The sequence below is a fragment of the Schistocerca piceifrons genome, chromosome 1, assembly GCF_021461385.2.
Source record: "Schistocerca piceifrons isolate TAMUIC-IGC-003096 chromosome 1, iqSchPice1.1, whole genome shotgun sequence".
Lineage (NCBI taxonomy): Eukaryota > Metazoa > Arthropoda > Insecta > Orthoptera > Acrididae > Schistocerca > Schistocerca piceifrons.
Window position 1 is genome coordinate 1020653174 of NC_060138.1, and position 21593 is coordinate 1020674766.

The 21593-nt window shown below is 48.8% G+C and overlaps 1 protein-coding gene across 4 annotated transcripts in view; it reads left to right on the plus strand.

Annotated features, from left to right (window-relative positions):
• LOC124716288 overlaps window positions 1-21593 on the plus strand; it is a 125902-nt gene that overhangs the window by 37878 nt on the left and 66431 nt on the right. For all 4 annotated transcript variants that reach the window (XM_047243165.1, XM_047243174.1, XM_047243193.1 and 1 more), the window contains 2 exons: window positions 10991-11182; window positions 20689-20806. In XM_047243165.1, coding sequence (XP_047099121.1) covers window positions 10991-11182; window positions 20689-20806 — 310 coding nt within the window. The remainder of the gene's footprint in view (window positions 1-10990; window positions 11183-20688; window positions 20807-21593) is intronic.

Sequence of the window (21593 nt, forward strand, 5' to 3'; positions counted from 1 at the left end):
TCAGGCACTACTTCGGCCCTTATAGGGTTGTAAGACAGTTGTTTGATGTTATGTATGAAACTGAAGATTTCAACCCTGACATAAGACGCTGAAAATTCAGAGATGTAGTCCACATCCTTAGAATGAAACCCTATAAGGATCCTGCAACCCAGGGTAAATTTGAAGCTCCAGCGACAGGCAACAAATGGAAACGTGATGAAGAGTGTAGCGGCAAAAGAAGTTCTAAAATTACTGCCAGGGTGAGAATCGGTCATCGGGAGTCGGAGTATGCAGGACCGATGACTCGTTCCTGGACTATGATGATGTAACACCGAGATGCTATTCTCTTGAGGAGGGAGCAGTGTAGCAGAAGCTGAGTAGCTCCTGGACTGTACAATTTTAATTTTTATATTTGGTTCGAGTATATTCTAGAAGTATCCACAAATGTCAAGAATCATTGTACTGGAATGTTCTGTAGCTGTATATTTACTGTATGTGTTCTGGCCGGAGGCAGTTCGCTCCGTCCTCTTGTATGTGCAAGTGCTGAATAAAGCTTTGTTGAGTGAAGTTAGTGTTCGTAATTCATCTACTTGCACCTTCTTCTATGTGACAGTATTGACAGTTGTCAGGTGTGAATTACAGTGTTTCAGTTGAACAGATTTTGGACTCTGAAAAGAAAATTAAGGTAAAAAAAAGCATTTAAGAATTCAGTATGGTAGATTGAAGTTTGAAGTCACCTTAATAGAATTTGTAAACACAGGGGAACCTAGTGAATTTGTTACCATAGAGCAAGGTTTTTTGGAGTCAACTGTAACTGAATATTTCACAACAGATTTTGATGTTTTTTGATATGTCTGATGTTATTTGTATGAGTTGTTGTGTTGCACATAAGGTTGTACATTGCTAGTTGTAAAACTACTGCCAGCTGTTTCAGTTGTCTTAATAGAAGTGGTTTGTGCTGTGAGCTATCAGAAGTGACATTGGAGTTTTATATATTTAAAGTATTCAGAGTATTGGTTAGACTACTTTTTAAATGCCCAGTTCTACAGCAAAATAATCGTAAAGTATTCTGAGCATGTGTTGTGAACTTATAAAAGTGGAAGAGGCTATACAAAATGATACTGAATGTATTTTCCATAACTCATCTTTCAGTGTTCTCAATGTGATGTTACCATATTTCAACAGTATTTTTATCTCAAATTACCTTAAGGTAATGAATGACAGTTGCAGGAATAAAAACTTAGGAAATAAGAGGAAGCTTTTCAATCTGATGTAGTGTGCAATGTTTTTGATGTACAGTACTAAAATAAAAACAAATGTTACCCATAGCATTGTATTATTTATATATATATATATATATATATATATATATATATATATATATATATCCCTTCTACTGTTCCCTTAATATTATGTGACTAGTGCTGTAATTTAGAGCTAGAAATGTTTTTGCCCAGTGCAAACTGCACTGCAGCCACATGATGTTTGTCTGTTAAGTGCTTTATGGGTATTTTACAATTTACAAATATTGTCTGTGAAATTGCTGATGGATTCCGTGCTTATTTTGGTGATGCTGGGCTGTTTCATCTTTTAACTCTAGTTCACACCCTTATTTGCAGTCTGTTGCACAGGAAAACTTCAAAACACTTCTCTCCTCACACTATTAGTTTAGGTGTCATAACTTAATGCTTTTGATGTAGACTCAAGTAACAAGGAACTCTATAGTCTGGTAGATTTTTACACTGCTAGGATAAAATTTCTATTATTTTTCTCTTTCTCACAACTGGTATAAAACAGCAAACATAAGGTGAAGAAATAGAAAACACACACACGCACATGTGAAATATGTATTGCTTCCCTCATTGTTGAGTGTAGGTCAGTGGAGCTACATCTTAAAGAATGTGTTTCAGGAAGTACCAGAGCAGCCAATTTTGAAATATTTTTCTCAAAATGATGGGCATTACCAGTGTGTATAAATGCATAAAAAGTGCTGGACACTATTATCTTTTAACTACTGCCGTATTGTTTCCAGAGGGTCTAATTTGTCTTGTCAAGTTTAAGAATTTCTCAGCATTGTACTTTCACGTATTGGCTTCTCTACTGACGATCATGACAAGTGGCGTAGTAATGCTTAAATTAGATTAGTGGCAATGAATACTGTGATGTGAACTGAAAGAGACAAAAGTGGTACAAAGCTGTAAAGCTGTTAGTTTCTGCTTTACTGCTGGCATAATTATACACACACAATAAGTCGGTGAAAATGTGGGATTGGAAAAATTATTTTGAAGAAAGAGGTTGGCACTGGTTATGAAAAACACTGCTTGGTATTTGTCAGCCTAATTGTACAATTTTGAGACTAATGAACATTAATTAGAACTCCATTTCTCATATCACCAGGTACCGATGGTCTTTAAAAATTAACTCTTTCATTGGAAAAGTCAGTAGTTAGTGGAATAGCACATTAGATAATGAAGTTTTGCATAATAACTATACGACAAAGTACTGTCCTGTTTGTGTGCTATAATTTGCCAAAATCTCATTTCAGTATCTCAAACTGTTTGTGAAATATGAGGAATGTTGTTGATATTTCAGTCTGGCTTTATTGCTGGTGCAGTCTGATTGCAAATGATTGTGCTACGTCAAATCAACTTTATTGAGAATTGTGACAGACCTCCACACAGATCTAAAGAAAAATTCAATATGTTCGCTAAATTTAATATGCTGGAACACATTATGTAATACATACCAAATGCAAAATCATACTGACACCTACTTTTCATTGCAAACTTTTTTGAATTACTTGCAGTGTCTTACTTCCACATAAATATCACACTAACTATGACCATTAATGAAATGATGGGCACATCATAGGGAACCTGACATATAAAGCTACAAGTAAAGCAAGAAGTAATTTTTTTTTGCCCAGTAGTTTCCGTAAAATCGTTTGAGGAGTGCAGGGCATGCACATTGATTCTGTCATCTTTGACTGGCCGAAAGGTGGACAACACGTGTCGGCCTCACCTTATGAACAAATGAATGAACGTGCCCAGCATTTTGGGCGAAAACTGGGTACTGCGCATTGGCCACCATACCCTGTTTGACCTATACTGCTGTTAGACACACACATATAAGTACACACATTGTTAGCCTTCTAAACTACTTCCCTTCATTGTTGAGGAGAAAGTAGTAGTTTAGGAAAGGTTAAAAAGAAAAGCCATGTCACTCAGACTGCAGAATGAGAGGAATCTAGTTGTTGTGAGGACCATGGGAGACGAAGAAGGGGGAGAGATTAATGAGTGTAGCAGGTTGTAGATAGTACGTTGGTGTGAACATTGTCGACTATTGTTCAGTGGTGGTGACAGAGAGGAGTAAGGATGGATTAGAGAAGGGGTGCTCAACCTTTTCAGGCTTGAGATGTACTGCATGCAATCTGTTCATTTAGTGATCAGCTGACTTAAAAGTTTGTTAATGTTTAAGCACAAACCAACACCATAGACAAAATTAACAATTTTTATTGCACAAAATACGTAAGTTAATTTTCTCTTCATCAAAGGTTGTAGGCCTGCTAATCAATTTTCAGGGTATTACTCGTGAAAAAAAAATTAAAATGCATACCATCATAAATGTTGAAAAATGTTTAGTGAGATACTTGGCTATGCATGTCATTGGCAAGTTTACAATAATCTCATGAATAATTTGCCAGATAAAGCGTTGCACAGTCTGAAAGACGAGGACAGGTCTATTTATTTCTTGCTGTGTAAATTGTTGCCTCTCATAGGTATGTTGATCCAGAAAACAATAAAATGTATGATGGCACTTTTAAAATGTTAGGGTAGGTTTCTACATTCACTAATTTCCAGAAGATATCTTCATTGTATCGTGACTTTTAGGAAAAGTCATTTTGAACTGATTTATTTCCTTAAGGTTCAGTCTCACTGCATGAGAAAAGAGTACTCATTTCACTTGAAATATCTTCCACATCCAGTTTTTGGAAAGGTTGAGTTGTGAAAGCGAGAACAGATTCCACTGTCTCGAAATCTAAAAATTTATTTTCAGACTCTGTCTTCAGTGCTGTCAGGTTGGCGATATACTACTTCGCAGACTTTTGCTCTAATGATTTTTGTTGATCCTTCAGGTGTGAATATATTTAAAGAAAGTGTGTACGTTTTATTTTCTGTAACTGTACTATTCGAAGGTCAACTTTTTGCATGAATCACCTTAGATTTAGAATTATGATGGTTTAGTTTTTCCTTGAAGTTCTTTGTTTAACTCATTTAGCTAAAATGTTGTATCAGTTACAGATGGCAGGTCCAACAAGCAGCTCAACTTGTACAGTTATAAGTAATCTCCCTCTCTTTCAGACACAAAAGATTTTATTGCTGGCAGAAGTTCTCTAAATCTGTTACCTCTACTCAGCCATTAAACTTTGGTGCAGAATAGCAGGTCTCCACATAGGCTAACCATCTCTTCTAGTAGCATTCTAAACTTTCTTCTCAGCAGTGATTTTGATCAAATTGAATGTACAATTTTTGCAAGAATACTCATAATGTGTGCCATTTTCAAAATGTCTCTACAAAGCACGCATAGTCATACTTATAGGCTTTGCAAAAAGTGATTGTTGTGATTGTAATTTACTTATAATATTAGAAAGTTTCTTCATCCTCAACTCACTACCAGCCGCTGCTTCCAGTTTGGAGCTTTTGTGAAGTGTTCTAAAATGTCATTGAGTATTTCCCATTTTAGATATGACTAAAGCAGCATTACGTATCTTTATGCACTATAACAAAAAACTGTTCTCATTCCTCAGAGAAGTGGTAAACTTTTCTGTGTTTAACTGCATTTTCTTGCCAGTAACACATTACTAAGTGAGAAGTATAACTTGGCACATCGTAAAGCTCCTCGCTTTTCTCATTAATGACTTTTCTGTTTATTTTTGCACTGTCTGACTGTCGGACTAAAGTATGGAAGGTTTAAATAGAGATCACACGAAAATAACATGACCATGTGCCTTAAATGAAAATGTGTCACTTATACTTTTCAAATTTTATAGTTACGTAATTAAAGAAGAAAGAATGTCGCTTTGAAATAACAACAAAACAAGTCAAATTAGTTTCTTGTTTCTTTTGCACTTAACACATTTCCTTAACAATGCCTACACTGATAAAGTCTCATTTAACAGTTATGTTTATTTTGCATTCACTCTAAACCATTAATTGCTGCATTGCATTTCCACATTAATGAAACATAGAAGCTTATTCATTTACATTTCGTTATCAATGTGTTTCTCTACCATGATGGCTGTGTTTCTCCATAACAATGACTGATCCTCAAATGTGAAGCTGTATCAACCATAAATCTCTAAATTATTCCCATGTGCTTTTCCATGAAATTATTGAAATACTTTGCTTCTATAAACCGATGTAACACTTTCAAATATACTGATGAATTCATCTCTGGTTATCAGCTGGGTGGTGGCGTCGTCTTGTTGTAACGTTTCAATGAGTTTTCCGCCCATCACTTCGCCAGCAGATGATGGGTGCGAAAGTCATTGAAACGTTGTGACAAGACGACGCCACCACTCAGCTGATAACCTGAGAAGAATTCGTCAGTGGAATGCGCCGAGAAAGACTGCAATCGCATATACTTTCAAATATAAATTCCAAATTCTACCAGGCTCTACATGTTACTTATCTATGGCATGACAATGCATGACCACTCCATACAGAAGTTCAATACTATCTCTTCTCTCCATAAAAGATGGCACGTGACCCTTAGTGCTGAGGCTTTGTCTTGATCTAGCAAGACAGTGCTTTCACAGAGAAAAGGTGTACTCCGCTTCGAAAGTTCCGAAAGCCAGTGGTAAGTAAGTAGAATATCAATATGTTGTGCCATCAAAGATAGCAGTACTCCTTAAAGCGTAGACTCTATTTCCAGTCATTAGCATTCGGCAACGGTCGGGAGACTTCATGCTGTAATGGTTTGGAGATGTTCGTTGCCAGTTGTACAGCATACTATTTGCTGGTATTGATTGTAGTGTCGCTGAGCTGTGCTAGCATTGTGATGTGTATTGTACTATTTTGATCACAGTTGTTTTGAAAATGACTGATGAGGCGGTTATTTGACATGTCAATACGAACAGCAATATCTATTTCCACAACACAAAGTATTTTATGCATCACCACCTCCGTCATTCGTATTGTTCGTTCATGTAAGATCAAACATAGAAGTTTGTGTTGCCTACTGGAGGCAGAGCTGCTTCCTTTCCTCCACCCCCCTCCCTCCCCTCCCCACCCCACCCCACCCTGCCCTCTCCCACCAGACCACCTTCCTGCACACTGCACCTTATGACACAGCAAACGCTGAATGCTTTCCCTGCAACCCTCACTCACAAAGTGCCAAGTTTGTGAGTAGCAATCTTACCAAGCTGGAGGAAAGGCTGTTGCTTGGTGTGAGTGTTAAAGGCACTAAAATACTCTGGATATGAAAGAGGCAAAGACAGTGTTGTCAGATTTATCTTCTCATAACATGTGCAAAATACTTATTTTCAAAAACCACGTATTTTACAGAAGTAGCTTCTGTAAACAGAGTTTGGACAAAGATCATGAAAGATCAGGTCATGAAGCCAAGCAAATTGACTGGTTCATTGCAATCAGCGGGTTGAGCCGTCCTGGTTTAGACGGAGGGAAATAAACTTGGGGTTTGCCACTAACACCATAGGACTTGGACGAGCAGTTCAATGAAATGTATAGCATCTTCCAAAGGGGTTGTGAGATGAAAATCAATAAGAGTAATGAAATGTAGTTGGCGAGAGCATTAGATTGGGAAATGAGATGCAGAAAGTAGTAGATGAGTTCTGATCTGCTGAAAGCAAAATGATTGATGGCAGAGGTAAAGATGATACAAAAGATAATTTCGAATAGTAAGATCAGGTTTCCAAAAAAGAAAGAGACTTTTAACACACACCATAAAGGAATTAATTTTGGAAATTTTTTGTGTGGAGTGTAGCATTTGTACAGAAATGAAAAAATGGATGTTAAACAGCACAGATAAGTAGAATGCAAAGTCCAAGAAGAAAATAGATGCTTCTGAAATGTAGTGCTATCGACAAAGTTTGAAGTCTTACCTTCATAACAGAGAATCTCACTGATTTTGTGTCACAGGGATGAACTGAACCTCAGAATGGGTAAATGTAAAGTGGGGTCCCAAGAGAGTTGGTACAGGGCCTAGTATTGATCTTAATGTGCATAAATTATCTTTCAGTGGCCTTAAGGTTGGTTTAAAAATTTTGTTTATGACAAAAACACACTAATCAACAGTGCAAAATCAGCTCTACCAGACAGCTCAGTGGCAGCTAGAGAGACCAACAACTGGTTTACAACAGACTGTTTTAGTTTGGGCTGTCAAATATGTACAAGTCTCAGATTTCATAATTACAGCAATGCTCTCAGACACGTTGTGACTTTAATCACTATTATTGGCAGACATTTGTGTCTCACAAATCACTTATCTCAGGTTTCTTCCAGTTCCAATAATAGCATTTCATCATCACCAGTATTGTAGTGTAGTGGCCTTAAGCATTTCTGAATTGCAGCCGTGTAGGCTGCAGCCTGGCTGTCTGACTGTGTGCCAGATGTTTGCCCACCTGTGTGCAGGAAGGTCTTGAGTCATTGCATTGCCTTGGCACTGCATCTGGACTGAAGTGATGACCTGTATGAGTTCCATATTGTAATGGGACAGGTCCAGGCAGGAGCCCATTGCCAAATTCAAGGCATTGGTTGCAGTCAACCGAAGCAGCATTTCAACATATTGACAAATTCCTCAGTACCAACCCATTTCTCTGGTTATATCCAGCCATCAAGAAGGTTCAAAGGCTCTGAAGTATTCACGAGTACTTTTCTTCCCCATTAACAACCCCCTTTTCATGTATATATACTTCTAGGCTAGCCTAGTAGATCACTGATACAGTTGGGCTATCCAGTGACATCCATCTTGTGTCAGTCTCTGCTATGGAGTCACTGACATTCTTCTGATGCATTTGTCATTGATGCTGCTGGTCTGCAAACTGACTGCTGCCTAAGGGCCTAGCCATCATGTCACCTTCACTTGGCTGCCATCTCCATGACACTGTCAGCTGGAGGTCCTCCGTCCGCCACAGGTCCAAAGTATGGATGGAGATCATCCGAGTTCCATGCCACTGGGGTCCTATGATGCCAGATGCATCACCCCAGAGATCGGTCCAGGGTTTGTCATCTGGATGTTACTGCTGTCTCAACTAGGCTAGCCACTGGCCTATCTCACTCAGGACACCCAAGGCAAGACCCTGTCATGCCATCCTGACTTGGTAACAGCCAGCTGCTCAGCATGCACTGATAACCAAAGTTGCTGGCTACTAGACTTACTCTTTGAGAAGCGCTTACAGGGATGCATCCGCACTGGTGTTCGTGAGTGCAAAGTTAAATGCTTGTTGCCTGCTTACTGCATGCGTGCTAGTTAACAATAAAGAACTTTTGACATCTGGACCCTCCACCCACCTCCAGCAGAGAACCACTTGCCCATTCCATTCTCTGTATTAACTGTACGATATCAATCAAACGGAAGTAGGCAATCAGAATTTGAACAAGTCAGCTGTGGTTTATCGCAGTATTTTATTTTGCCTCTTCTGTTGTTCATATGTATCTTCTGTTGTTCTTATGTATCTTCTGTTGTTCTTATGTATCTTCTGTTGTTCTTATGTAAATAAATGACCTGCCACTTGGCTTATCATAAGATAGATGTTTCGTTCTTGAAGATGTCACAAGTGTAGGAGTAAATAGTAGTGCCAGTCCTTGTGCTGAAAAGGCAGCAAAGTATTTGAAAAAAAAAAAAAAAAAATCTGCAAACGGTTCAAGTCAATAATTGATATACATACTCTGCTAACCACTGAAGATTATGTCAATAGAAAGCATCCATCATATCAAATACTAGGGCTTCTTCATATTCCAATTTTATTTGGAGTGTGTGGGGAAAGATAGTTGAAATGCATTTGTGTGCTCTGTAAATTAATCTAATTTTGTCTGCAAAGTCACAGTGGGAGCAAACGATACATACCAGGAGGAATACGAGGGGGTGGGGGCTCTACTATATTCCTTGATTCTTCTATTATTTATTTTCAGAATTGTGTGGATAGTATTGAACTTCTTCATCCACACTGTGCAAACCACTGTGAAGAGCATGACAGTGGGTACTTCCCATTGTCCCAGCAAGTTATTAAGGCTTCTTCCTGTTCCATTTGTGATGGAGCACAGGAAGAATGATTGTTGAAATGCCTCTGTAATTAATGCTGTTATTAATCCTAATCTTGCCATCACAATCTCTACTGCAGCAATAAATAGATCATTGAAAGCCAGTTCTTGAAACTTTGTAAGTACTTTAGTGGGATAATTGCCGTGTACCTTCAAGCATCTACCAATTCAGATTTGTGATCTTTTCTGTGAAGCTCTCCTGTGAGTCAAAAAACAAATTCTAGTTTTTTGACTGCTGCTTAACAGTATACACTAATGAACTAAAACAGTATAACCACCTGCCTAATAGCTTGTTTGTGCGTCTTTGGAATGAAAAACTTCACCAGTTCTGTGTATCAGGGATCTGACGGTTTGTTGGTAGGTTTTTGGAGGTATGTGGCATTAGATGTCCATGCACAAGTCGTGTAACTTGAATAAATAACAGGCTGCTGATTTGCATATATGGTGATGGCACCTGGTAGTGACCCAGATGGCTTCAATATGACTTACATCAGGTGAATTTGGTAGCCGAGACATCAATGTCAGTTCACTATAATGCTCCTCTGACAACTGTAGCATGGTTCTATTTTCGAGACATGGACAATTATACTCCTGAAAGGTGATATTGCCATCAGGAAAGACATAAAGCATGAGGGGATGCAGATGATTCGCAGCTGTCAGCATGTCTTCGATTACTACCACAGGTCCCATACAAGTGCAGGAGAATTTCTCCCATAGCACAATATTGGTCACACCAGCCTGCATCGATGATGTGCTGCACATTTCAAGCTGCGGTTCACCTTGATGATGACCTTTGTGTAGACAGCCACCAACCTAGTGTAGCAAAAATGTGATTCGCGTGAAGAGCCGACATGTTTCCATTGATCGGTGGTTGAATCCTGATGGTCCCATGCTGACTGCAATCATAATTGACTTTGTCGTTGGGTCAACATGTCAACACATACAGGTGGTCTGCTGCAGAGGTCCATGTTCAACAATGTACAAATAATGGTGTACTCTGAAACACTTCTGTGTGCACCAGCATTGTGCTCTTTCAGCAGAGAAGCCACAGATCACCAATATCATACTTTATAGAGCAGACAAGTCTCCGAACCTCACATTCTCTGAAGAGCCGTGCACATGCAATGATTTAGCATCCGGTGGTAGTTTCAGTTCCTCCTACCTCTCACAGTAGATGCCACATTTGACGAGCTTCACTGTTTTCAAGATACTCATTCAGAGGCTCTGCATAATAATAATCTGCTCTTGTCAGAGTCACTTATCTCAGTGAATTTCCCCATTTGATGCCCATATCTTCACTAGGGTTATCACCTGTCCATGTCTGGTCCACTTACAAACTTTTGTTACTGCGTCTCGTTCCTGCAAAGCCAATGTTGTGGTTGCAATGGTCATAAGGTTTTGGCTCATCAGTGTATGTATTCATTAATGCCATTTATAGTTACCAATATTTATATTTTCTCAAAAAATAGTGTAAAACCGTGATTGTAGTACTAGGACTTCAAAGAGGCTAACATTAAGAGAGAAAAGTCAGATACACGTATTCAATAATTTGCTGAAGTATATATGTCTTCTAGGGTTTTTTGTTGTAATTTATTATTGTTTGAATGTTCTGGCATTTGGTTTACCATCATTCGTTTGTGTAAATAGTTTAAAGTTGGATTGAAAAACATTCTGTTGGGCACTTATAGTGGAAAGGAATTACTGATGAAAATATTTTTTGCCCTTTACAGAACAAGTGAAAAAATTCAGCTTAGACACAGACAGCAACTTCCAGAACCAGTTGATGAAATGACAGCTGATGTTGTGCATTATGCCTCGGATTCAAAGGATCCTTTCAATCTCTCTCATATGGCATTGTCAATGCCAGTAAATATTCATTATGGAAGTACAGCTGGTGCTAAACAAGAAGACAGTGACAACTCGTGAGTTTTATCTGCTTTCTTTAAATAATTAAGTATTAAATCAAATTATTTTACCTGAGACATTGTGGCATGGAGCAAGTAAGTACACATTTTCTATGTGATCTGATGATAGTTTTAAGTTGTTATATTACTGAAGACCTCACATTATTTTATGAAAAGAGTGGGTATTTGTGACTGTCATAGTTGCACTCCTGACAGGTCATAATTGCACCGTTTTCTACTTTTAACTTAATTTGTATTTTTGTAATTTGACTATACAAATACATCTGACTAATAATGGAATGAATGAAATAACTACTTGCACTGTAATTCATTGAAGTTGAACATAGAAGCTTAACATTCAAACTTGCATCCCCCCCCCCCCTTTGCCCCAACCACACCCACACCCACACCCACACCCACACCTCCTGACCCTTGGCTTCTGCCACTCTGCCCCTGCACATACTGTCCCTGTCCCTCTACTCCTAGCTACTGTCTTACGTCTAACCCCCTCACCCCTAACTCTCACCACCATAGCCTCTACACCCCCAGTGTAGGTCCTACCCCTGCCACCATAGATCCTATCCCACCCCATTGCCTCTACATCTACATAGATACTCCTCAAGTCACTGTAAAGTGCGTGGCAGATGTACCCTGTACCTCTGTTTGTCATTTACCCTCCTGTACCACTCGCAAATAGAACAAGGGAAAAACAGTTGTCTTTAATGACTTTGTATGAGCCCTAATTTCTTGTATCTTATCTTCATGGTCCTTACGCAGAATGTGTGTTGGTGGCAGCAGAATCGTGTGGCAGTCAGCTTCAAATGCTGGTTCTCTAAATTTACTCAATAATGTTTCTCGAAAAGAAGGGCGCCTTCCCTCCAAGGATTACCATTTGAGTAACCGAAACATCTCCTTAACACTTACATTTTGTTGAAACCTACCAGGAACAAAACTAGCAGCCCTCCTCTGAATTTCTTCAATGTCTTCCTTCATCCGACTTGGCGCGGATCCCAAACCCTTGAGCAGTACTCAAGAACAGGTCGCACCAGCGTCCTATATGTGGTCTTCTATACAGATGAACCACTCCTTCCTAAAATTCGCCCAATAAATGGAAGTCAACCATTTGTCTTCCCTATCACAATTTTCACATGCTTGTTCCACCTCATATTGCTTTGCAGCATTTCGCACAGATATTTAAACTGATTTGATTGTGTCAACAGGACATTACAGGTTTGTTCTTCCTGCTCATCCACATTAACTTACATTTTTCCACATTTAGGGCTAGCTGCCATTCGACAAACGTCCACTTTGTCTCGCATCTTCCTACATTCACTCAAGTTTGACTTCTTACCGTACACCACGGCATCATCAGCAAACTACAGCAGACTGCTGCCCACTCTGTCCACTAAATCGTTTATGGATATAGAGTACAGCAGCAGTCCTGTCACACTTCACCAGGGAACTCCTGATGCTACCCTTGTTTCTGATGAACACTCACCATCAAGGGTAACATGCTGGGTTCTATTATATAAGAAGTCTTCGAGACACTCACATATTTGAGAATTACTCCATATGCTTGTACCTTCATTAACAGCCTGCATAGGAGCACTGTGTCCCCTCCCCCCCCCCCCCCACCCTGCTCCTCCTCCTCCTCGTCGTCCTCCTCCTTCTCCTCCTCCTCCTCCTCCTGTCGTCACCATAGCCACTACCCACAATAGAGCATCTGCCCCTGCCCTTGTCCATAAGCATGTCAATTGTTGCTTAACTCTGCACTCACATGCACACGCCTTGTTGACTCTACACCCATCAAACCTCCTTGTGCACCTAACCACCTTCTTGACTCTGCACCCCCAACCCCACATCTAACACCTGCCGACCTTCTCGACTCTACGCAACCTACCCCACCAATCACCCCTACAACTTTTCTTAAATCTATATCCCCACCACAGCCCAGTACCTCCACCACAACCCAGTACCCCCACCACAACCCTATATCCTACTACCAAGCCACTACACCCCAACCCCTACTGTGCTGCCCAGCTGCTACCCCTCCTCCTACTTTCCCTGACCCAGCTACCCTCACCTCCTGCTGCCCTAGCCCTTGCTCCCACCACTCGTGACCCCCCTCCCCGCGCTATTGTCCCTGATGCCTGCTTTCCCACCACTCGTGCCCCTCTGCCGCCATTGCCTCTGATGTCATTGTCCCCCCGCCCACTTCCCGTCGAACCTTCCCCCCACTCCCCGTCGACCCTTCCCCCAACTACCCATCGAACATTCCCCCCACTCCCTGTTGAACCTTCCCCCCACTGCATCGTCCCTTCCCCCACCCTTCCTTCATCCCTTCCCCTGCCCCTCCCCGTCCCTTCCCCCCTCCCCCCTTCCCCCTTCCCCCCTTCCCTCACCCCTTCGCTGTCTCTTCCTTTGGCCTTTCCCCTCACCCTCAGCTCTCCCCACTCTCTTCCCTTGACCCTTCCCCTCTCGCCCACTGCTCTCCCCACTCTTCCCTTGGCCCTTCCTCTCCCCACTCTTCCCTTGGCCCTTCCCCTCCCCACTCTTCCCTTGGCCCTTCCCCTCCCCACTCTTCCCTTGGCCCTTCCCCTCCCCACTCTTCCCTTGGCCCTTCCCCTCCCCACTCTTCCCTTGGCCCTTCCCCTCCCCACTCTTCCCTTGGCCCTTCCCCTCCCCACTCTTCCCTTGGCCCTTCCCCTCTCATCCTCTGCTCTCCCCCATCTTCCTTTGGCCCTTCCCCTCTCACCCTTTGCCCTGACCCCCTCTCACCCTTTGCCCTGACCCCCTCTCACCCTTTGCCCTGACCCCCTCTCACCCTTTGCCCTGACCCCCTTTCACCCTTTGCCCTGACCCCCTTTCACCCTTTGCCCTGACCCCCTTTCACCCTTTGCCCTGACCCCCTTTCACCCTTTGCCCTGACCCCCTTTCACCCTTTGCCCTGACCCCCTTTCACCCTTTGACCTGCCCCCCTCTGTTCCTTCGGACCTTCCCCTTTCACCCTCTTCCCTGCCCCCTCTCTTCTTCAGCCCTTTTCCCCTCTCTACCTTTGGCTCTTCCCCTCTCTACCTTTGGCTCTTCCCCTCTCTACCTTTGGCTCTTCCCCTCTCTACCTTTGGCTCTTCCCCTCTCTCTACCTTTGGCCCTTTCCCTGTATCTGCCTTTGGACCTTACCTTCTATCTTCCTTCGACCCTTCCCCTCTGACCCTCTGCCCTTCCCCGCCCTCTTCCTTTGTCCCTTCCCCCTCGTTCTCTACCCGTCCCCCCCTCTTCCTTTGTCCCGTCCCCCTCGTTGTCTGCCCGTCCCCCTCGTTGTCTGCCCGTCCCCCTCGTTGTTTGCCCGTCCCCCTCGTTGTCTGCCCGTCCCCCTCGTTGTCTGCCCGTCCCCCTCGTTGTCTGCCCGTCCCCCTCTCGTTGTCTGCCCGTCCCCCTCTCGTTGTCTGCCCGTCCCCCTCTCGTTGTCTGCCCGTCCCCCCCTCGTTGTCTGCCCGTCCCCCCCTCGTTGTCTGCCCGTCCCCCCCTCGTTGTCTGCCCGTCCCCCCCTCGTTGTCTGCCCGTCCCCCCCTCGTTGTCTGCCCGTCCCCCCCTCGTTGTCTGCCCGTCCCCCCCTCGTTGTCTGCCCGTCCCCCCCTCGTTGTCTGCCCGTCCCCCCCTCGTTGTCTGCCCGTCCCCCCCTCGTTGTCTGCCCGTCCCTCCCCTCGTTGTCTGCCCGTCCCCCCCCTCGTTGTCTGCCCGTCCCCCCCCTCGTTGTCTGCCCGTCCCCCCCTCGTTGTCTGCCCGTCCCCCCCCTCGTTGTCTGCCCGTCCCCCCTTGCTCTTCTTCTCTTCGTCCCTCACCCTCTCCCCTTCTTCTCTTCGTCCCTCACCCTGTCCCTCTCTCCCCCCGTGCCTCCCTCTCTCCCCCTGTGCCACCCTCTCTCCCCCCCGTGCCTCCCTGTCTCCCCCTCGTGCCTCCCTCTCTCACACCGTCCCCTTCGTCACTCCCCCACTCCCCTTCATCCCCTGCCTCTCCCCTTCGCCCCTCCCCCTTTGCTTTCCCCATTGTCCCTCCCCCCTCCTTTTTCTTGCACCCTGTCCCCTTGCCCCTCCTCCTCACCTTTCGTCCCCCCTCTTCCCTTTGTCACGCCCCCTCCTCTTTCGTCCATCTTCCCTTCGTCCCTCCCCCTCCTCTTCCTGCCCCCTCCACACCTCATCCCTCCACCTCTCCCTCTCCCCTTCCTCCCTGCCCTTCCTGCCCCTCTCCTTAGTGCCCCCCCTCCCCACTTCGTCCCTCCCGTCCCTCCCCATCACCCTCTATCCTTGGTGCCTCCCCGTCGCCCTCTCCCCTTCGTCCCTCCCCGTCTCCCTCTCCCCTTCGTCCCTCCCACTCTCCCCTTGTCCCTCCACTACCCCTCTCTCCTTAGTCCCTCCCCTCCCCCTCACCCCATAGTCCCTCCCCTCCCCCTCACCCCTTCGTCCCTTACACCTTAGTCCCTCCCCTCCCCTCTCCCCTTTGTCCTCACCACCCCTTCCCTTTCGTCCCTCCCATTCCCTTTCCCTTTTGTCCCTCCCCTTCCCTTTTGTCCCTCCCCTTCCCTTTTGTTCCTCCCCTTCCCTTTTGTTCCTCCCCTTCACTTTTGTCCTTCCCCTTCCCTTTTGTCCCTCCCCTTCCCTTTTGTCCAGCCCCTTCCCTTTTGTCCCTCCCCTTCCCTTTTGTCCAGCCCCTTCCCTTTTGTCCCTCCCCTTCCCCTTTCCTTCTGTCCCTTCCACTCCCCTTCCCTTTTGTCCCTTCCACTCCCCTTCCCTTTTGTCCCTTCCACTCCCCTTTTGTCCCTCCCCTTCCCCTTCCCTATTGTCCCTTCCCCTACCCTTCCCTTATGTCCCTCCCCCTACCCTTCCCTTATGTCCCTCCACCTACCCTTCCCTTATGTCCCTCCACCTACCCTTCCCTTTCGTCCCTCCCCCGACCCTTCCCTTTTGCCCCTCCTCTTCTGCCCCTCCACTTCCCTTCCCCTCCGTCCCTCCACTTCCCTTCCCCTCCGTCCCTCCACTTCCCTTCCCCTCCGTCCCTCCACTTCCCTTCCCCTCCGTCCCTCCACTTCCCTTCCCCTCCGTCCCTCCACTTCCCTTCCCCTCCGTCCCTCCACTTCCCTTCCCCACCGTCCCTTCACTTCCCAACCCCTCCGTCCCTCCCCCTCCCCTTCCCTCTTTCGTTCCTCCCTCTCTCCCCGTCCCCCTTTCGGCCCTCTCCCCGTCCCCCTTTCGGCCCTCTCCCCGTCCCCCTTTCGGCCCTCTCCCCGTCCCCCTTTCGGCCCTCTCCCCGTCCCCCTTTCGGCCCTCTCCCCATCCCCCTTTCGGCCCTCTCCCCGTCCCCCTTTCGGCCCTCTCCCCGTCCCCCTTTCGGCCCTCTCCCCGTCCCCCTTTCGGCCCTCTCCCCGTCCCCCTTTCGGCCCTCTCCCCGTCCCCCTTTCGGCCCTCTCCCCGTCCCCCTTTCGGCCCTCTCCCCGTCCCCCTTTCGGCCCTCTCCCCGTCCCCCTTTCGGCCCTCTCCCCGTCCCCCTTTCGGCCCTCTCCCCCGTCCCCCTTTCGGCCCTCTCCCCGTCCCCCTTTCCGTCCCCCTTTCGGCCCCCTTCCCGTCCCCCTTTCCGTCCCCCTTTCGGCCCTCTTCCCGTCCCCCTTTCGGCCCTCTTCCCGTCCCCCTTTCGGCCCTCTTCCCGTCCCCCTTTCGGCCCTCTTCCCGTCCCCCTTTCGGCCCTCTTCCCGTCCCCCTTTCGGCCCTCTCCCCGTCCCCCTTTCGGCCCTCTCCCCGTCCCCCTTTCGGCCCTCTCCCCGTCCCCCTTTCGGCCCTCTCCCCGTCCCCCTTTCGGCCCTCTCCCCGTCCCCCTTTCGGCCCTCTCCCCGTCCTCCTTTCGGCCCTCTCCCCGTCCCCCTTTCGGCCCTCTCCCCGTCCCCCTTTCGGCCCTCTCCCCGTCCCCCTTTCGGCCCTCTCCCCGTCCCCCTTTCGGCCCTCTCCCCGTCCCCCTTTCGGCCCTCTCCCCGTCCCCCTTTCGGCCCTTTCCCCGTCCCCCTTTTGGCCCTCCCCTCCCTATCCCCTCCCTCTTTCCGCCCTCCCCTCCCTACCCCCTCCATCTTTCAGCCCTCACCCACCTCACCCCCTCCCTCTTTCGGCCCTCCCCTACCCCAACCCTGCCCCTCCTGCCCTCCCCCTTCGTACCCCCCTCCCTCCTTCAGCCCTCCCCCTCCCTACCCGCTCCCTCCTTCAGCCCTCCCCCCCCTACCCCCCTCTCTCCTTCGACCCTCCCCCCTCCCTCCATCGACCCTCCCCCTCCCTCCATCGACCCTCCCGCTCCCTCCTTCGCCCCTACCCCCTCCCTACCCCCCTCCCTCCGACCCTACCCCCTCCCTCTGACCCTACCCCCTCCGTACCCCTCTCCCTCCTTCGACCATACCCCCTCAGTACCCCTCTCCCTCCTTCGACCATACCCCCTCAGTACCCCCCTCCCTCCTTCGACCATACCCCCTCCGTACCCCCTCCCTCCTTCGACCATACCCCCTCCGTACCCCCTCCCTCCTTCGACCATACCCCCTCCGTAACCCCCTCCCTCCTTTGACCCTACCCCTCCCTACCCCTTCCCCCCTTCGACACTACCTCCTCTCTACCCCCTCCCTCCTTCGACACTACCCCCTCCCTCCTTCGACACTACCCCCTCCCTCCTTCGACACTACCCCCTCCCTCCTTCGACACTACCCCCTCCCTCCTTCGACACTACCCCCTCCCTCCTTAGACCCTACCCCCTCCCAACCCCCCTCCCTCCTTCGACCCTACCCCCTCCCAACCCCCCTCCCTCCTTCGACCCTACCCACTTCCAGCCCCCCTCCCTCCTTTGACCCTACCTCCTCCCTCCTTCGACCCTCCCCTCTCCCTACCCCTCCCTCCTTTGACCCTCCCTCTTCATCCCTCCTTCGACCCTCCCCCTCCCCACTTCCTCCCTCCTCCGACCCTCCCCCTCCCCACTTCCTCCCTCCTCCGACCCTCCCCTTTCCCTTCTTCCTCCATGCTTCCTCCCTCCTCCGGCCGTCCCCCCTCCCTTCTTCCTCCCTCCTCCGGCCGTCCCCCCTCCCTTCTTCCTCCCTCCTCCGGCCGTCCCCCCTCCGTTCTTCCTCCCTCCTCTGGCCGTCCCCCCTCCCTTCTTCCTCCCTCCTCCGGCCGTCCTCCCTCCCTTCTTCCTCCCTCCCTTCTTCCTCCCTCCTCCGGCCGTCCTCCCTCCCTTATTCCTCCCTCCTCCGGCCGTCCTCCCTCCCTTCTTCCTCCCTCCTCCGGCCGTCCCCCCTCCCTTCTTCCTCCCTCCTCCGGCCGTCCCCCCTCCCTTCTTCCTCCCTCCTCCGGCCGTCCCCCTCCCTTCTTCCTCCCTCCTCCGGCCGTCCCCCTCCCTTCTTCCTCCCTCCTCCGGTCGTCCCCCCTCCCTTCTTCCTCCCTCCTCTGCCCGTCCGCCATCCCTTCTTCCTCCCTCCTCCGGCCGTCCCCCCTCCCTTCTTCCTCCCTCCTCCGGCCGTCCCCCCTCCCTTCTTCCTCCCTCCTCCGGCCGTCCCCCCTCCCTTCTTCCTCCCTCCTCCGGCTGTCCCCCCTCCCTTCTTCCTCCCTCCTCCGGCCGTCCCCCCTCCCTTCTTCCTCCCTCCTCCGGCCGTCCCCCCTCCCTTCTTCCTCCCTCCTCCGGCCGTCCCCCCTCCCTTCTTCCTCCCTCCTCTGGCCGTCCCCCCTCCCTTCTTCCTCCCTCCTCCGGCCGTCCCCCCTCCCTTCTTCCTCCCTCCTCCGGCCATCCCCCCTCCCTTCTTCCTCCCTCCTTCGACCCTCCTGCTCCCCCTCCCTCCTTCCTCCCTCCTTCCTCCCTCCTTCCTCCCTCCTTTGACCCTCCCCCCTCCCTTCTTCCTCCCTCCTTTGACCCTCCCCCCTCCCTTCTTCCTCCCTCCTTTGACTCTCCCCCCTCCCTTCTTCCTCCCTCCTTTGACCCTCCCCCTCCCTTCTTCCTCCCTCCTTTGGCCCTCCCCCTCCCTTCTTCCTCCCTCCTTTGGCCCTCCCCCTCCCTTCTTCCTCCCTCCTTTGGCCCTCCCCCTCCCTTCTTCCTCCCTCCTTTGGCCCTCCCCCTCCCTTCTTCCTCCCTCCTTTGGCCCTCCCCCTCCCTTCTTCCTCCCTCCTTTGGCCCTCCCCCTCCCTACTTCCTCCCTCCTTTGGCCCTCCCCCTCCCTACTTCCTCCCTCCTTTGGCCCTCCCCCTCCCTACTTCCTCCCTCCTTTGGCCCTCCCCCTCCCTACTTCCTCCCTCCTTTGGCCCTCCCCCTCCCTACTTCCTCCCTCCTTTGGCCCTCCCCCTCCCTACTTCCTCCCTCGTTTGGCCCTCCCCCTCCCTACTTCCTCCCTCCTTTGGCCCTCCCCCTCCCTACTTCCTCCCTCGTTTGGCCCTCCCCCTCCCTTCTTCCTCCCTCGTTTGGCCCTCCCCCTCCCTTCTTCCTCCCTCCTTTGGCCCTCCCCCTCCCTTCTTCCTCCCTCCTTTGGCCCTCCCCCTCCCTTCTTCCTCCCTCCTTTGGCCCTCCCCCTCCCTTCTTCCTCCCTCCTTCCTCCCTCCCCCTCCCTTCTTCCTCCCTCCTTCCTCCCTCCCCCTCCCTTCTTCCTCCCTCCTTCCTCCCTCCCCCTCCCTTCTTCCTCCCTCCCCCTCCCTTCTTCCTCCCTCCCCCTCCCTTCTTCCTCCCTCCTTCCTCCCTCCCCCTCCCTTCTTCCTCCCTCCTTCCTCCCTCCCCCTCCCTCCTCCCTCCCCCTCCCTTCTTCCTCCCTCCTTCCTCCCTCCCCCTCCCTCCTCCCTCCCCCTCCCTCCTTCCTCCCTCCCCCTCCCTCCTTCCTCCCTCCTTCCTCCCTCCCCCTCCCTCCTTCCTCCCTCCTTCGGCCCTCCCCCCTCCCTCCTTCCTCCCTCCTTCGGCCCTCCCCCCTCCCTCCTTCCTCCCTCCTTCGGCCCTCCCCCCTCCGTTCTTCCTCCCTCCTTCGGCCCTCCCCCCTCCCTTCTTCCTCCCTCCTTCGGTCCTCCCCCTCCCTTCTTCCTGCCTCCTTCGGCCCTCCCCCCTCCCTTCTTCCTCCATCCCCCCTCCCTTCTTCCTCCATCCCCCCCCTTCTTCCTCCATCCTCCCCCCTTCTTCCTCCCACCCCCCTCCCTTCTTCCTCCCTCCCCCCTCCCCCCTGCCCCCTCCCTCCCTCCTTTGGCACTCCCCCCTCCCTCCCTCGCCCCGTGTGTCCCCCTCTCTTCGGCCCCTGAGTGCCCCTCACTGTTGGTGCTTGCGTCCCCTCCCCTTTGGCTATTCCCAACTCTCCCACAGCTCTTACCCCTTGACCTTTCTCCTTGCCCTACTCCTCGCTGTTTCGCCCTTGCTCTCCACCTCAAGCGTTTGGTTCTTGCTGAGATACTTCGTGGGAAGGGTATATTAATATGTGCAATCTGGGGTTTATTGACGAATGTACAGTGAGTACTGTAGGTAATACCTTTACTACTTTTTTTCAGTGCTTCATCAGATGATCCTTTTAGGGACTCTTTCAGCAAATTGCAAGATTTGGAGTATTTTGATACTGATTCGTCTAGCTGGGATCAAAGTGCAGCTAGCTTCATGTCTTGGTCTGATGTAAGTTGTTATTGTTTGCGTTTCTGTTTTGGTAATTTTGTACTTACCTTAGGTAGGAAGATAATTAATAAATTTAATGTTTTATTCACTTAAATTGTTAGTGATAATGTAGGTTTTTGTGCATAAGCTTTCCAGGTTGAATACAACTAATTGGAATCCCAATATATTGTAGTGTACTAGATAATGGGATATGACTTAATTCCTGAAATACTTGGCCAGCATTAGTTGAACTCAGGTTTTATGACTCAAGGAACTTCAACCATAAAATTAATTGAGGGAGGATCGGAAAGTAATAAACAATAATTTTTTATCCCCTGGTACTGCAGCTGGCATGTTGAAATTTCCTGAGAATATAGTTTGAAGTTTGCACTATAGAGGGAATCTTGTTTTCACATGCTGCTCTAGCAGGAGAAGCCTGAGCTACAAAACAAAAATGGCGCACGTGTTACCTTTGTCAACTTGTGAAGAGCTGCACAGTGTAGTTGAATATTTGTGGGCCAAAGGGCATAAACCAAGTGAAATTCAGAGGGACATGTGTGACATGCACGGGGATGACTGTGTGGACAAAAAAAATGTCTCCAGGTGGTGTCCATTCTTCCAAGAGGGCCATGTGAACCTTAGTGATTAATCACTCGCTGGGCAGCTGGTAACAGCTGCAACTCTGCAAAGTGTCAGACCCATTGAGACAGCAATTTTGAAAGACTGGCATGTGCAGCTGCGAATATTATTGCAAAAGTTCAACATTTCCTATGATGCAGTGTACAATATTGGTCATGACACATGGAAA